We start from the raw sequence: 18,632 nt of genomic DNA on the forward strand, positions 1-18,632 counted from the left end.
TCTCATCGCAGATCTGCCTTAAGGTCACCTTTTCCATTAACCACGATAGTAACAAAATGTTTTAGTTACTAACCCTTACCCATATTTTATTTGCCATGATCACCTTCTTTCCATAATTTTAACCATGCTGTAGCGAAGAAAAATGTTACGAAACATTATTTGGATTTGAATGTTCTTGTCTGGGGAGTTACATTTTCAATGAAACTGTTAACGTTCTCTAACTCCATTAAAAGAAGAGATGATGCTGTGATTATGCTGCAGGTGCTCTGAGAAGCCATTACCCCGTTTGTCCCGTGGGCCTCTACCATCCGTTCAGGGAACATGCTGAAATTCCCAGCCTGAGCCCAAAGCAACTATTTCAGGTCATCTTTTGAAGGACTGCCTCGTTCCCCTTGCATCATCAACGACAAGCTCGTTCCCTAACCGGAGAGCTTTGGGCGAGTAGAGCATCGGGGGTCAAGAAAACACAACAGCTCCATCTTGATACCCATCACCTGTCATTATATGACCCAGGTAATGCACTTAAGACTGCCTATGGAGCCCTGGGGGTATTTCTCTGTTTTAAGTATCCACAGTCAAAACTCCTTAAAACATCACTGGGTTCCCCTGAGGCTAGGTGCGCTGGCAACCTTTGACCTGAAAGGTCAGCTGACTAATTAGCCAACACCTCTGCAGAGCGCTGGAATGCTCAGTGCTGAGGGCGAGAAAAACAGAAGTGGAATCTGTCAAGTCGCCTTCACTGAGAGAGTCAGCACTCACGGGAAAATGCTTGAGAACAGGTGATTTTTAGTGCACAGTCACTCATATGCACAGTAGAGTTGTGGAGCAAAGTGGAAAAGGACAGATGAGAAAAGAGGAGAAGGTTTGGGAAGGAGAGGTAGCTGTGGTTGTGCTGACAATACATTTTGTGCAAGCAAAAGTAAAAGCTTGGATGCGTTTGTCTCCCTGCCTGCTCGCCTGCATGTGACGTTATTCTTCTATTTTACTGAAAAGCACCCTTTCGTTCCCAAAGAGCCTTTGCCGGTTGCTAAAAGGGGTACAGTATAATTTAATGTGTTTAGATGCAGGGTATGAGCTGACTTCTAATGACATATAATGGTCTGTGTCCTACAGCAGTTTATTGGCTTTTCAAGGGCATAATGATAGTCAATGGCCATGCATTACATTTCAGACCATGGCCCCCATTAGGTCCAATAGAATCTTTCATCTCCTGCGTTCCTGCTTGTAGCCAATGGAGGATCTTATGTCATTGTCAAAACGCTCTCCCCGAGGTACAGGAATCAACTCCAGGCCACCTTGACACAGAATTCAACATGATTGATGGTAATTGCCTTTTGTGAAATACCACGGCACTGAAGACTCTTTTTTTTCCTATTCCTCCCCGCCTTTCACAAAGACCAACTAAAATACTTCACCTGCTCTATATGAGGAAATGGGAGGCATCGTATGAAATGCATGACACACTGGCTTCTCTGCGCTAAATGGCTTAATTATGCTGATGACATGTTGCGATTCATTGGCCCATTTGGACGCGGTGGCTGTGGTCGAGCAGGGCCAGATTTAGAAGGGATAAAAAGGCTATTGTGTGTGTGTGTCAGGATGAACGGGGAAAATATATAAGGAAAGGCATTTGAAACTGAAACCAGATGTGTGCATAAGTGTGTCCTTGTGTGTGTGTGCAAATGCAGTCCTTGTTTCAAGACTGCCGACCGTGCCATTGCTTGGGCAGTGATCTTTTTTTTTTTTTTTTTTTTTTTTTTCTTAAGACTTTGCGGTTTGCGAAGAAGCACAATTAAAACAAAGACTAAAACGAGTAAGACGGTAGCGTAAGAAAGTTATAAGAAATCGCTTCAGGTTTTGATATGTGAACTGGGAAAGAGACGATGCTAATAGGAAGAGAATATATCCAAAAAAATGCTCTCTTGACTCAGCAAAACAGGCCACATTGGAGGAAGAGAATATGTCAAAACCTGACATCCTGGATTCACATCACTGGAACAAAGGATGGGCACGAAATCTCTCCCAGGAATGACCTGCGTGAAACACTCGTCTTACATAAATGTCTGCCCCAAAAAAGGAAGCTCTCCCACAGCAGCTAAACAATGTTCGGCTTATTCAGAGTTCCTCAGAATGTCAGCGTAACAACCAAACTAAGCGACAGAAAATAAGCTCTGTTTGGGAAAGTAATGAAAAAAGTGCTCTGGCAAAGCTCAGGACAATATAAGCCAGGAGACTCATTCCTCCACGACTCCACAAATGTCCCCTTTCCCCCGCACCTTGAATATTTCCAGGCGAGCCAAATAAAATTGTTCCAGGTGCACCAATGAAAAAATGCGGGCCTGCTTTCCTAAAAGTGGGGCCAAGGGCTGTTAAACGGAGAGGCGTGAATTCAGCCAGGCTCTGTATTAGCTTGAAGTACTGGCCAGTGGCCCCTCCGAAGGCTGAGTGCCCTCTCTCACAATACTGAGTGGTGTTTTACTGACAGGTGTCTGCTAACTTTTAGAACACATGGCAGATTAATTCAGCTTCGGAACATTTGGCAGAAATAAGGTTACATAGCCCAGGATGGAATTTTACAAAGATACCGTTCTGATGAAACAAGTGCAACTTTCTCTTTATGGGACTTCCAACAAAGACAATTAATAGACTGCAACTGATTGAGAACACAGCTGCGTGAGTTCTAACGAGAACAATAATATTAGACCACATTACTCCGGTCCTCCAAAACATCCACTGACTATGTGAACACAATTCTAAATCCTCCTCCTTGTATACAAAGCCCCGAGTTGCCTGGTTCCACAGGACATTTCAGACATTTTCTCAGTGTACGAGTATGAACATACATTTCTTATGTTTGTATGGATGGATGTACGCGAGTATGCTCACGTTTGCCCCCTTTTCTGCTATTGATTTATTATTATTTTAAACCTTTTGAACTGCTTTTGTATGAAAGTGCTACACAAATGAAATCAGAATTTTATGTAAAAACAGATTTCATGATGTAATATATGATTGTATGATCGGAGGCAAATTGAATTACTGACAGATTGAACAATTAGAAAATGGTTATAAAATTGATTATAAAATTAGGTTTGGTGAGAACTGTATTTAAAAAAATGACAACCAGTTTATTTCATTGTAAAAAATAGAAGTCCCTAATGTATCTTCCAGACAGCATTCAAAAGGAAGTCAGAGCATGAGAGCAAAAGTCAACTTTCCTGTCAGATACTACAGAGGAGAGTCAGTGAGTGGACATGGCCAGGAGTCATTTCTAACTGATCTCAACCACTCTCAACATCTCCTACTTCTGTCTTGGATTTCTTTCTAAAGCTCTAACAATCACCAGGTCTGAAAGAGCAGCGCTTTCTGTTTGAGGTTCATCAGTGCCGGTAAGCTGAAACCTGAGCAGAGGAAAAAGGCCACCTCTACGTATGGAAAGGTTTAGGTGAGCGGTAAACTCCCTCTCACGGAACTGATGAGAAACACCTGGGTGTCTGAGCAGCAACATCAGCCTCACAAATCAAAGCCAAAATAGATGATTCAGAGCGAGGCAGCAAATCAGAGACCTCTGATCACACAGTTCAGAGCTGCACACGAACGGCTGACTCAATGACGTTGGAATGAAACCTGAAACTCACCCTCAAAGACACAACACAAACAAAACAGGAATAACAGAAAACCAAACATATTAATCAAATACTCATAATAAACGTTCAATACACAAGTTGAAGGCAGCATAAATAAATAAGAACCAAGTTTTATTACGCAAAAAACTGCCCATTAATAAACGCAACTTAATGAAATACACTTACTGGCATTAAAGCACCACGATGTAATTCTTTCACCTTCAAATAACAGCTTCATTTTGATGGCACACTGACTTGCTATAGGGAGACTAGCACTAATCTAATTCTCACTCCACATCCTGAATGCCTGTTCTAACAGTATGAAACTTGTAACGTGGAGGTGGTGTGGCTGGAGAGCGAGCAACTTGTGCCTAATATACTAAGCTTAAACTAGCTAGTCGGCTTGGAAACTCAACAGACTCAACAGACAGTTATCCACTCTTACACTTTATTCCTACTTACATCGACCATACAGCGCCAGGTCTCCGCTGCATTAGAGGTGCCAGTCATACATGAGCAGCAGGACATGTGCCACACATCTAACACCAGCTTATCCCCTCATGCATCCTAATTTAATGCAGCAGGATCCTGTAATTACCATTTGTGTCCACAGAGGCCGCTGTTGCCGCTGCTCAGAAAATGGTATTGTTGTTTTTAAAAAGGCTCGAGTACAAACAGAAACAAGCCAAAATAAATCTATAAACTTCCTGCATCTTTTAATATATGGTGTGAGATTCCAAGTGACAAAATGTTCCCCACATTGTCCCTCTTGATTGTCCCATAAAAGATTCAAATGGAGCACTGGGTTATTTCTGTACGTTAGCAGCACAATATTTGATTGAAGTCATTAGAGGGATGTTAAAAACAATCAAACAAGAGCAGAGGAAACGCAGAAGGGCTGGAACTTGTCTAAGTCTTGGCCACTGCTGTTAGACACTTCTCCCTCCATGTGAAAAGAAGTGTGTTGGATAAAACCAAGATTTCAAAGTGCCACGGGCAATTTTAGCCAACTGCCCTGAGTTGAAATCTATTTTGGATGTTGTAACCAGATATTTCTCAATTTATACTGTCTTCATGAAACCCAATTGCACCTAAACCAGCAGTGACCATTCTTGATGTAGTACATGAATTGAAAATAATTATATTTTGGATAATCGCAGGGGTTTGATGTTTCAATTTCCTTTTTGTGGGGAAGAGGTGGCTTTTGGCAAATAGCACACAAGCGGAAATGAAACACAAATGTCTCTCACCCTGTGGTCCGAGATTTGCGATGTGTTTAAGGAGGCAGCCTATGAAATGTGCCCTTTACTGCTTGCTGGTGATGCATGTACCTACATAGTGTGCATTTATGACATATGAGGGGAAGACAGATGTCAAAGCTTTTGCCTATACTTACAGGTTTACAGTATAACCTCCCCGTACACTGTACCGTACTCTGTGTTTATACTCCTGTGTGTCAGTCCACTGTTTCTGTGCTCGTGTGTTGGCGTCAGTACTAATAGGTCTGTCAGATGAGATGCTGCTGAGAGCAGTTGTCATAGCCCAATGTCCAAACTGGCAGCATTCACTTTCCACTTCCAGTCCCTGGAGAGAGTTTGACCCGAGTGGAGTTACCACAATGTGCTTTCACGTTGCCCAGTCGGTCATCTAACCCTGCACGCACGCACACACACAATCTTGTCTCACACACTCCCGTATGCAACTCGGTAGACACGCTTAAAGAGTGTGTTACAAAAACTATTCTGAGACCACATTCATTATTCAGCATTATGTTATCAGTCATGCAAGCGATTCAGTCTAGATTTATGAATAAATGTTCTGCTAAAATATATATAAGAGAGCCAAGTTTCCAATGCACGTCATCAACTTACAAACTGTAGAGGAGGATTTAGATGACATCATTCAGGGTTTAACAAGGACATGAGCCCAGTTTTATAAATGGCAACAGGCAGGAAACAATATGATTTTAAATATAAGTGCAAGCACAGCATTTACTTCCTTTTAATTAGTAGCTCAAAAATATCTCTTAACAACAAATACATCAGAACTGAGCACAGACAATGTCATTTAAATGACAGAAGAAGATGGATCGTTTGGCAGATGGAAAACGCATGGATTTCTTCTGTCTACCTAGTTTTAACCAAAACTAAAAGGACATTTGAAAATATAAGCCCTCACCAGTGGCTAAAACACCTAAACGGTTGAAGTTTTTTTATTTATTTTTTTAAGTATTATTTATCGGGAAAAGTATTTGCTGACACTGCAAACAACCCTAAAAAGTTGGAACACTTTTACAATTATGGCCAAAAAAACCTAAAACGTCGAATGGTTGGAATCCCAGATACACAACGGCAACAGAATTGTATCATTTTGACCACCAACTTTAAGTGTTTTTCACAATATCCTCAGAGGAGTCAAAAACATGAAAGCAAAATATGTCCCTAACGACTGCTGGTAATCTCAGATGTCTTTGTTCCCATGCATCAAATGTGAGGAAAAATGTCATTCAAGTTCAAATTAGAGTCAGACTCTTGCTATCTCTATAGGTTATCTGGCTTGGAAACTCTTTCTCATAAATTGCAATTTCCGCAGAAAATGCCAAAACAACAATGGCCCTTCCTGCTCAGGGGTCAGGCTCTGGCCTACAGCATTGCCGAATATATAATTCTCCTTGTGCATGCAAATTTGTAAGGTCACAGAACTCGTGCGCACACAGAATCTCCGCAGTACGCGTACAGCTCATGGACGACTCCCACTGTGCTCACACATGAGGCTGCGTCCACAATGGAGCCGGATCACAGAGACCTCAGCCGAGATTTAACAGGAAAGCAGCATGCCAGTGCGTTGGGCAGCCAGCAGAAGTCTCACAAAGAAAACAGTCTAGTATTATTCCAACCAGAGGAGCCTCGTTGGCCATTTTGCCTGTTCTGCAGCAAGACCTGTTTAGTCTTTGACTGATTTTATAGTAACTACTACTGTCTGAGGTCCACAATAACCGCAGAACCCATGCTTTCATTGGAAATGAATGAAAGTAGTGACCTCAGTGCCTTTGACTGGACCACCCTTAAGTGAAAGCTCAGAGAGAAAATCAAAAGTGTCGGAGTGTGAGGCCTTGTATGAAACGGATCTCCCTATCGGGCGCCGATGTTGAGACTTCCCATACAGTATTGAAACACTTGTTTTTGTGCAGATGAAGGGAGTGTGCAGCTGCACAGCATCCATGTGCTGGTGTTTAGAAGTGAACCTAGAAATCCAGCAATGTTCTGTCACCACTTTTAACAAGCCTCTGCCGAATGCACCGCAGATGCAAACACAAACACAAACGGCACCACGAAAAAAAACATATACAACCAGCATGCAAACAAACGCATGCACACAACTGTTCCCACATGCACTTCAGACAGAAATTACAGCAGTGCACTACAGTCCAAGTGACCTCAACCTGCAAATACCTCACTGTTTTTCTCCTTTACCAGCAGTTCTCTGGATGAAACATATTATTTATGAAAACATACTTCTTTTCCTGCAGCAGCCATTTTTCCTTGCAAATAAAACTGCATTGAAATCAAAATGGAACTCATCCATCACTGTCTCCAGGGCTCTTATTAATAAACCCAGCTGGGCCATACTTTGAGTGTAACAATGTGTCCCTACATGAGGACATATGTGCATGATGGAGATTAAATGTAGGATAAAATGTAATGCTTGTAGTACTGCTTGTATCTTTGTTGTGCTTGCAGGAGAGTATTTGCTGCCCAGAGGACAAGTAGAAGGCACCCAGTTCCAAATGACTCTCTCCCTCTGCATCGGTGCTGGCTCAGCAGGGTTTGAGTCCGCTTCAATTGGCTCCCTGATTGCATTGGCCTTCTGTCCACCTAGCCATTGATTCCCATGCCCCAGCCAAGCACTTTTCTGTTTGCCTGGCTCCCCTCTCAATACCTACATCCAAAGCTGCCTCAATACTGGTATTACCACAGTGTTACCTGTATTAGTGCTGAGGTCAACGGGTTTGAGAGGGGACGGCTCAAGTGTAGCAAAAGATCCATGAATCCCGGCTTAGGGAGCCTGACATCATGACTTACATCCTGCTGCAATGGTAAAACAGGGAAGGGCTTGAACAATCCCAAAGGTCAGAAGGTGCTGTTTCATCATTCCGCTTGAGACGTCTATCACTTTGACTAAAATTCAATTATTGGTATTTGAAGTCCTGTGAGGAGACACTTTGCAGAGGTTGCCGGGTTTAAAGGCAAAATAAATAAAACCCTTTATCCAGCTGTTTCAAACATTCTGACATTTTAGTGGGTGAAATATATTTTTTTAAGAAAAAGGACTGGATCAAAATCATACAAAGTGAACCTGATGTGAAAACAATATGGGCTTTAAAAGGGAGCTTTCCATGCAGGCAAAAAAAACAAAGGGCACATTGTATTTGTAATAGCCTTTTATATTAGGAGCATGTCTTTGATGATTATCTGTCCAATTGTACAATGAAGACATTTCAAGACTGTAATGTGTCACCATGTCACAGACGGCCTATGACATGATGAGATTTGATCCGGCTCCTCCACCGCAGTTTCAATATGAGTAACCCGGCATTAGCACTGTCCCGACATTCATCTTCAGCTACGAGGGAGGTTTCATAATGGACCGAAACGTGAAACCGGACACAGAGGTGGGAACGTTCGCAGACACAAAATATTCTCAAAAAACACAAAGGAATGCCAGTCGAGCCTTTGAAGATTAGAAACCTAAGCAGGCAGTCTGATAACAGTCTGACAGGAGAGTTTTACACAGAGGAGCTCTGAAACTCCCGGTTTACTTATTCCCCCTTTTAGAGGACGACATTCACCTGTATGATCTGACTTGAGAATAGTGGTTATGCCAACATAGCTAAAAGTGAAATTAAGTAAGCAAGCTGATTTTATTTCCCGCATAGGGCTACAAATTCAGACAGCTAAATGGGTGAGGTTTCCAGTTCTTTATCTGAACTTTTTTTTTTTCTTGATACCGACATATGAAAAAACATAACATCAGTTGAAATGTTTTATCTTGAATTTAGAGGTTTGAGTTTTACCAATACAATTTCAGCGAACAGATTATTATTAAAAAAAATTTACACAATTTGAATTTATAAAATTTCTGTCTGAAATTGCGAAAAAAAAAAACAACTTGAAAATGCAGGGAAATTGTAAATGAAATTGCTTTCTGATATTTCATAGTAAGGAACTAAAACCACATAAAATATAAAGGATGGGTCTCAAAAGTAAAACATCTTAGTGCAATGAATGCACTGATGTTTACTATTGTCTATCCAATTATAAAGAGACAAAGCGCAATGACGATAAAGACAAAAAGACAGACATTCTGTGTGGAAAGAGCAAAGTGCGAAGACTGACCTAAAGAATTCCTCTTAATGAATTCAGTCTTACATGCGGCCAGGCGCTTCAATGAAAATCAATAGTGTAATTTTCTACTTAGATAAATCCAATACCTCGAAACTGATTCTCTCATTTCCTCCCAGCGCATCTTCGATTATTCAATCAAGGAGCCGACCCCAACAGCTCCTTGCTACGGAGATTATAGTTTTAAAATCAGTCAACTCCAGCCCCCGGGTTAATCCCCCACAAAGTTCATGGCCATTCAACCCGCCCGCCCCAAACGCTCGAATTCAGTGGCCGTTTGTTCTTTAATCCTTCTTACTAAGAAATGCTTTTTATTCATGACTTAATCAATATAGATCCTCAGACCTAAAAGGTCAATCGATATGATTACAGGGCTGTTAAAAATCTGTAAAAACTTGCCAGGTCTTAATAAAATTGTGCTGACTGGGCAGCTTGAGAAGGTCCCCATAGGTTGTCAGTCACCGAGGTCTCACTCAGGGATTTAGCAGGAGGCTAATCGGGGGGAACTTGGCATGTTTGTGCCAGAAGTTAAACCTTAATCACAAAAATGTGTCTTATTGAATCAACCAGGTCTGACTCCTCACTCGTTGCATTTCAACTCTTGTTTCCCATCAGGAAAAATGCTAATGCTAGATGTAAATGGAAGCACTGCAAACAATTATGAATGTGTCTAGACACATAAATTGTGCTGGGAGGAAAAGATAAACCGTGGGAATAGTCAGAGAGTAAATTGAAACCCGACACATATTAGAAAGCTATAATGTTTTTGAATGCATGCAGACAAAATCTGTGTCATTTAATGAGACCGAAATGTCATAAAAATATTTTTCCTTTTATAGAGTCCATGCAGAACTGCCAGATTATTTATTTTTCAATGGAAGGTGCTTCATCTTCACCAAAAAGACAGTAAATACACATAATGAACATATCATTGAATCATTGTTTGTAATATTTCTGAAGTAACCCTTTGTCTGCATTTCAAAATCTGGACCTGCTGAAGTCTATAAATCAACTTTTATCATGTGCTGGGACTTAATAAATCTCAATATGTACTTGAAAGAGGGGCCTCTGCTGATGCTGTGCCAAAAGTGATTTGGAATCTCATGAAAAAGAATCAGCATCCAGATGCAGTTAGCATGGGGTTTCTGTTTTGTATTTAATCTGCGGCCTGATCCGGGGCTGAGGTAAGCGTGAGCTGATCGCTACCAACAGCTGGTATGTGCTCATTTCCATTGTCTGGATCATCTTTCTCTGCAGGACAGGCGGGGGGGGGGGGGGGGGAATAAAAAAAACAGGGTTTATAAAGTGGAAGTCGGTCACTTGGAGAAGGTAAAACAGGAAGAGGTGGCCAGAGAGAAAAGGATGGAAAGAGCGTGAGTGTTAAGACAGAAAGAGATGGAGATAGGCTTCATGTACCTGATTAAACAACTTAACAGTCAACAGATAATCTGGAGCAAATACACGGTGTCCTTCCCATTATAAAACCAACTCCTCTCTTCCATATTCCCCCTGATGCACAGTGATCCTGTGACAAAACACATTTAATATCAGTGCTGTAATTCTGCATTAAAAATACTGATGGAGACTGAGCATGATGGAACTAAAGCTGAACTATGCTAATTACATAAGAGTCTCGCTTCTCAAACGACTCCTTACAGTCTGCGAGTGCTTGGCACAGATTCCACTCTTTTCATTCCTTTGTTTGTTCTTCGCAGCCTCATCTTGTTTTTATGAACTGGCCCTTTAATCCTTTTCTGACCACAATTGATGCAAACAGCACAGGGCATTGGAGTACACACCAGGCAATTGCACAAACACAAACATGTCCTAACATTTACAGCAGTGATTGAAGTCAAGGCCCGAGACCTTAGAGAGTCGGAATGAGCCCATTTCCCAAGGGCAAGCAGAGTGCATATGTGCAGGGTTGAATGGTGACCATGTGTGATTCAAGGCATGTTCTGGGCATTATTCTTGGCGTGTGAACACAACACATCTGATATTACTTCCACACTGTAATAATAAACCGCTTCATTTCTTCAGAAAGGATGGATAGAGCACTCTGGACCGAGTGGCTCTTCCTGAAATTACATATCAGATGCAGAGGGCATCTCTCTTGCCTGATATGTACAGAAAAAAACAATGTGTCCTGTGGCTACATCTTCCCTCACTTCTTCAGGTACTGTGCCTAAAAATGGTCTCAGAGACACGGAGTAAAATGTGACGTATAAAAAAAGGTCAGGATAAATAAATGAGTCATCAAAGAGAATAACAACTCACATGGTGGAGGAGCTAAACTGTTTGTAGATTCAGTCGCACACATGCTCTGAAGATTTCCCAAAAAACAAAAGATATCGCACACAAACTCATCCAAACAATCAACCCTGAAAACCTCGATGACATAACCATGTGTGATCATTAAGTGACTATGGCAGGTTGTTTTTGCCCGGGCTGCCCTCTCTGCATCTGTTCCCCATAGTGCCTCATTAGTGGAATTCCTCCGAGGGCTGATGGGCAGGTCAGGAAGAGGGTCCCAGACCTCTGCCGTCTGCAAATCTGACAGAGCTGATAATGCTCAGGTCTGGACAGGACAAGGAAGAAAGCAGGAAGAAACGCTGCGATCGGGACCCCCTGACCTTTGCACCGATGACCTGATGAGAAGGTGAGGCAGAAGAGCCCTGTGGATATGGTATCCCAGCATGCAACAGCAGAGCAACAATTAATGTGCCAGCTAATTCCGAAAGACTGACGCTTTCTTTTTCATTTGATTTGTTTCATTTTATCATCATACATATTTTCTATTACTTTTCCATGCTTTCCAGTTTCCAATATATTGTTTGTTGACTTTTGCTTTTCTCACAAACTCAAACACCCTTTCGGGTGATAGCCGAATCTTGTGTTTCTTACATGCTACTGCCCTCGACTTCCTCCCTCTGCAGACTTTATCACTCTAAATAGTCACAAAATGTACTTCTTTGACTCTGGTCATACATGCGTGTACTTTTTACGTCTGGGCAACGCAACAATGTGACACCGGCACGGTATCCTCTCGTGGACTGACGGCTGTACTACACGCTTTGGTGTAATACCAGGCTGGAATTTAGTGGTGAACAATTATATCTTAATGAAGTGAATGTGTGGTCTCGACAACAAAACCTGGCGGTTAGGTTTTCTTTTTCTGATTAGCCATTTTTGTTTACTGCGCTGGGACTTTGAGATATCTGCCTCAGACGTCTTTACTGCATTTTCAACATGGTTTACAGCATTGAAAAATATATATCTGAATGTTTTCCTGGTTGCACTGGAGAACCCATGATCTACACTGTCAACAATTTGTATTGTATTCTCTGAGCACCACAAACAAATCTGTTTCCATATTCCATATTTATCCATTTGGCAGAAATCTCAGCGAGTTATATTTCAAAATATCAACAGAAAAAACAAAAACTATACGGACAATGAAGGTGAATTGACCCTTTAAGATCTATCGCCTCTCATCTTTCAGACTTAATACTCTCACATTCTCTGTTCCCCCCCATTCCCCCCCTCCCCCCGTTTATTTCACCAAATCCTTCCGGTTGGGTACTTTTCTCTCACCAACTCGTTCCCCATCACCAGCTCGCCATTTCTTGATAGCGTTCATGTAATCAGAGCGAGTCACGGATATATATCAGTAAATAATGAGTGACGTCTCCCAGCTGGTTCTGATTTTTCTGCTGTCTTAGCAGGTCAGTCAGCGTCTTACACCAGATCACGAAACCTGAACATGATACCTTGCAAATCCCAGTAGACCACTGGGGTTTGACCACTCTTGTCCCTGAATTATATACTCTTGCATGAGTGCACACCTAGATACACAAAAACACACACTTTCAAGATTAATACCAGTGACACTGATATGCATGTCCTGAGACATATGAAAGCTGTGTATTCAGCAGTGAATACACACATTTCATATTCTTTGGCTGTTCAGTGCTCAGTGTTACAGGATATTTCAGGTCTCAGCCTATATTCTTTTCCATATTGAAGGGATTTTAGCCTTAAGTCAATACCCCTATTTGAAGTAAACGGGAATGCATTCTTTAGCCCTCTGGTCCAAGGGTGAGAGGAAGTTCACAACCCATCAATGCAAATGAACAGCTTTCACTAGCAATTTAACTCAGCCTACGTGTGACGCCAACTGAGTAGCCGTCAACTTGTGAGATCTAGAGTCAGAGTATCTGCGCCAAATTCAGTTTGACCTACTGGGAACGTATAATAGTCACTTAATGAGATTATTTCAAACAAATCCGAATGTGAATCAAGCTTCTAAGAACAATCAAGATTTACACAAAGGTGGGCTTACAAATGAAATACAGATGGGAAATAAAGGACTAGAACAATATTTTGACACAATGTCACCTAAGCAAAACTACAATAGGATATTTTTTTAGATCCCATTAAAAAATAAGTGAGATCCTCTTCCAATACATTTCAGTCTGCTCTGACTGCTATAACCTTCAGAGAGTACATTTTTAATGCCCCTGTCATCTTTTGTCAGTGGAATATGTGACATTATAAGTAAACTAAGAATAGATTTGCTTAATTTGTTTAAGTTTAAAACAAAAATGTCTTTCCATTCATATAATGTGCCTTATGATATTTTTGTTAACGGGACAGATGTGTATGAAATATAAAATGTTATTACGGACTGTAAACTATGCTTCAAGTCACCACTAACTCCATGGTGAATGGAGTGTTTCAGATTTTTAATGGTGAACACGTTCGTTCCCTTTTTTCTGCCCAGTTCTCTTTCAAGGATTGATAAAATGTGAAGCTAACAGCTTAATAATAGCTTAATGGCTTTACATGGCAGATGAGTGCCAAGTTTTCACACAGGGGAGACATAGATTTTATTACAACTGAGCCACAGTCCAGACTGCAGCATAGAAAACCGGTCAACCCGCTCACCTTAATTCCTTTTCCATCACACATGTGGTGCCATATTTTGCTTGTTTCAATTATGCTGCCTCCCAATTGCATCACTCACAAAAATTGTAGTTCAATTATTGGCAGGTACTCCAAAATCTGGTTGAATTTAATGAAATGTGACTGCCCATTTTAAACAGGCCTCAAATATGAAACTGTGCTCCCTCCGCCTAATCCCAAAAGGCTACGAATATCCATATAAATATGTCACATTTGTCTAAATCCACGGGTTTGACAGGCGACAGTACAGGCAATCGTTTATGGCTGACAGACGCCATGGTGCACTGAGAAAACAAATAAATAAAAAAAATAAAACAGCAGTTCCATTTTAAAATTTCATCTTCCTTCCATTTTGGTTATATTAAAATCTCCCTCCTTCCTGCAGCTTGAGGAATTTCAGAAGGGTTGTTCGGCGTCAGCTTGAAGGGGAATTGCATCCAGATGTGACCTGAGCCCTGGCTCACGGTCATTCAGGCCTAGAGACGCAGAATAGGTGCATGGAGTGAAGGGGACAAGGAGAAACCGCGGGGTTTTCGGCACGCTCCGAGATGCACTGAATAAACATGACCCCGTTTTGACCCTTACTAGCCAGCTTCCCCTTGGGGGGGCTCCTGCAGGTCCATTAGACCTGTTCAGATATCTCAGGGCTTATCTGCCCTTTTTCAAACTCAATCAATGTCCCACAGGAGATCTGTTATATTGCGACAATGACACAGCCACTAGACCACAACAAGGGCCTCGATTGGTGGAGTTTGAACCCATATACCTACAGGAAAGACTTTGGCTCCGCTAAAGGAAAACAATTCATGCACTAAATTGGGTTTTGATTCTCTTTCCTAACAATATCTAGCACAATGGAGACATGGGTCCCAGAGGAAAACACACATGGTTTCTAAAAGGTTCTTTTTCATCTATGCATCGTAGATGCAGCCTCTCCTTCTCTGTAATGGATTCCTGTGGCTGCGCTTGGCCGTCATGCTCAAGTTGGCCAGTTGCATCATGAAACCACTTTGCAAAATCAGACTCGTGTGTTGAAGCTGACGTCCTCCCGTTCCGTCAAGCGTAAAACAAAACAGCTACACGATGTTCAATGGCCCAATCACAAAATATAGCCAATAACTGCAGTCCCTAATACCACCCATGGTTAGTTACACATGGGGGATTTTTAATGACTAATGGCCCATTGTTCAGTCCTACCTCATCCTTCAGCCCCAGTTCACCCTTTCTGGACAAATGGGGATGCAACAATTTTCTATTCAACCACAAAAAGCTTTTCACTGGCTTCGGCCACCAGCGGATAAAACAAATAAAACACTTTAACCCCAACATACTTGAAGTGAAACCATAACATTAACTTGAAAAACCCAGCTATCAAAATAAATCGCAGAACAGAAAAATGAATTAGTACAATTAAAACTTTGTCTCAGTGTTGCTTTCACCCCATAATGTGGGAGAACACTGAACTGTCACCTCAGCAGCTCCTCCTCACATTTTCAGTCTGTAACCTACTTTCCTTTCAGAGCTAGCAGTGGCTCTGGAGGCACTATCAGCTCCCTTTATCACCAACACTCGCAGCACTAGAATCAGCACTGCAGGCTCTTATTTTCACATGCTGGAGAGTAATTACGCAAGTCATTGACGTTCTCCCCGTACCATAGTGACTGTAATTATTTATTCATGCGTCACATTCCTCAGAAAAGTGTTATTGATTCCAGCTGTGACGGGGACTCTCCGCTGTTTAGAGACGAAGAACCAACAGAAGGCAACATGTTTTTACATTAGATTAACGATTAAAATCGGAACATTTTGCTGAAGATCCAAAACAAGCCTTAATCACAAAACTAAGGTAAATGTATTGCTACTAAAGTGTCTCAATGTGCTTGTTTATTCACTTTCTCAGGGTTTTTTTTCCATCTTTTAATTCCATTTTCTCAAAGCTTTTGTGAACTATTCTTAATGAAAAATATCTGCCTTACAAATCTCATGGCATTTATTGAAGGCTTGTTAATTTTTGTATTGAGATTAAAAGTAAAAAATTTAAGAGGTTTGTTGAATTAGTATATTGTATGTTAAATGAACTTGTTTATTTTAAATTCTTTTATACATTCTTGTTTTTCTGTTTTCAGCTTTGCACGTGATGAATGGGGAAGCAGAGGGGCTGGCTGAGGCAGAGGCAGAAATAATAGGCTACTAATCTGTGTAATTATGTTGACCACAGAGTGTTATTGAATTATTTGCAGAAATCTTCTTTTTTTTTTTTTTTTTTATGTGAACATTTTTTACTTAGTTTCCGTTTGTCTTTTGTGTTGGTTTTGGGCACATTTTAATTACTTAATAAGGTCCTTGTCACACCTAATTAATATAAGTAATTACTTGCAGCAGGAGAAAGAGTTAAGAACAAAGTTGCTCTCAGGGATTGTTGGTTTTAGCGTTTCATCTACAGGGTCTGAATGTAGGTCAATAAATGCCTTTACTGCCGTTTTGCATTTTAAACTTATGGACACCGCCTGGAAAAAGTGTCGCAAAACCATTTGGAAAAAAAGCATGCATTTCAAAATATAGATTATATACAGTCCAAAAGCTGCAAAACATTGAGAATTATTTGTTTGTAATAGCAACTAATAATATTTCTACATATTCTGTGACCTTACATGAACAAGGGGAGATCAAAACGTTCCAAGATTGTTTCTATTGAGCACAAAGAGCTCAGCATAGTAATGTAGATGAAGCAGGGGGGAAGCAATGACTTTAGTGAGTAAATATTCCAAGTTACGTCACTTGATCAACATCAGCAGCTGTGTTACACGTTTTATTGTGACCACTGCTGAGTTCGCATTTGTAATTTCTTCATGGATTTGAGCAGAGCGCACATCAAACATTGAGTCAAACTCTGGAAATCAGCAACAGAGATGCTTGAAATGATTCAGAAAATCTGTGACAATGAAGCAATGAGTCGGGTGAGGAGTTTTGAGAGGAGAAGAATGTTACTGTCCAAGACCAAAGGGAGTGCATCAGGTTGCGAGCTCAGCCAGGGTTTTTATTTTTTGACATCCACTCCTATTCACCACATTTGGCTCTCTGCAACTTCTGTCTGTTTCCCCAAAATTTGACAATTCGATTTGCTCAAGTTTCAGATCAGACCTTTTTGTTCTACCCTCATAGGTACATATAAGTACTGTCTGTTTGTAGATTGAAAGTTACCAAAATTGTAGTAGAGGGTAGACAAAACAGTCTATTGCCTGACAGCTGAACAAATAATCTTGTCGAAAAGACTAAAACAATCATATATTCTGCAAAAAAATAAAAATAAAAATGTTGTTCGCCAACAGATCTGCAGTCTTAACGGATCCGTGTTCTGTTTGTTTTGGGGGTTTTGTGCAGGGAAAGCTTTCATGGCTTTGTTTTTATTAATACAACACATCAAGTTTGGGTATTAAAACGTGAGGGGAAAAAAAGATCTGTTCATACTTCTTTGTCTAAACATAGCAACAACATGAAGATGTTAGAGGTTACCTTTTCATGTAGTTATTCATCTTGCATAAATTTATCACAATGTCAAACTAATTTGTACTTGGAATTAGATTAAAAATATCTTGACAGGAGGAAACCATCTGAAGGTTTGGCTCTTAGAAGTTACATTGTTGTACAGAAGAAAGTCTTTACTTTTCCCATGGCTCATCACTGACTGTGATTGGTTAATCACACAAGGGGCATGAAATCAACCATCGGACGTCTTTGCTTCTACACAGATCTCATCAAGTGGGGAAGTTATTCTGGGGCTGCCACAAGATTATTTGGATTCTTGTCAAGGCTTTAAATTGAAAACCACAAGTATTCAGAGCGCTTAACCCAAACCCTTGACTAATCAGGCTGGAGACTTGGAGTACACTGAGTGGTTTTCTCACAGGTACCGGAGCAGCAATGATCAGCGGATTTGCCTCATTCACAAGCGGCGCTTTACTGCAAAATCAGTGCATCTGCCAAGAAGTATTCCAGTCACTGGCACTCTGATTTTTCCCATGCAATTCTGTGAAGCCTTCATGCACACTGTGGATGTGTTGCAAGTTTGTATTGACCACTATGTTACTGCTTAACTATGTTGAGAGAGTGGTAAAAAAAGAAAGGCCTGGCTTTTCAAGAGCAGCTCTGCCCACACATAAAAACATCCACAAAAATGTTACGAGGGTGTCGGGTAAATGGATATCACATAGCTTTGGAATAACTGTCACACATTAAATACAATCACAGTACTACTATGTGATTTTTGCATGGTAACTATCTGAAGACAATGTTGGTGAATCAGGCCAGCAAAGACTTAATGACTTGTTATGTGTGATTGGTTTGTGTGTTTTAGGGAAGAAATGTTTACTTAGACCAGATTGCTCTGGTCTAAGTAAACATTTCAGGCATCAGACAAACAAATCATCTGTGAAAAGTGTTTGTGTCAATGCATGCTCAAAAGTGTACCATCTGTTGAATATTGTGCAATTCATACTACACGTGTAAATGATGACCAGTCCGCCGTAGACTCCAAGTGTTTACTTAACAATGACAATGAAGGCTTCACTGCTGTAGAACCAGCTCCCAGTTTGGGTTACTTTCAAGATTAGACTTAAAACTTTTCTATTTGACAAATCTT

General features: G+C 40.9%; 1 protein-coding gene across 2 annotated transcripts in view; it reads right to left on the reverse strand.

Moving 5' to 3' along the window:
* Window positions 1–18,632, reverse strand: part of tspan11 (tetraspanin 11) — an 83,090-nt gene that overhangs the window by 25,459 nt on the left and 38,999 nt on the right. Inside the window, exon 8 of one of the 2 annotated variants that reach the window (XM_069164945.1) lies at window positions 10,009–10,279. The exons of the other annotated variant lie outside the window; for it this stretch is intronic. Coding sequence (XP_069021046.1) covers window positions 10,160–10,279 — 120 coding nt within the window. The 3' untranslated portion in view covers window positions 10,009–10,159. Of the gene's footprint in view, window positions 1–10,008; window positions 10,280–18,632 lie in introns of those variants that run through there. 2 annotated transcript variants of the gene reach the window in all.

This window comes from Embiotoca jacksoni, unplaced genomic scaffold (genome assembly GCF_022577435.1).
Source record: "Embiotoca jacksoni isolate LCO1_2020_lvr unplaced genomic scaffold, fEmbJac1.0.p SCAF_32, whole genome shotgun sequence".
NCBI lineage: Eukaryota > Metazoa > Chordata > Actinopteri > Embiotocidae > Embiotoca > Embiotoca jacksoni.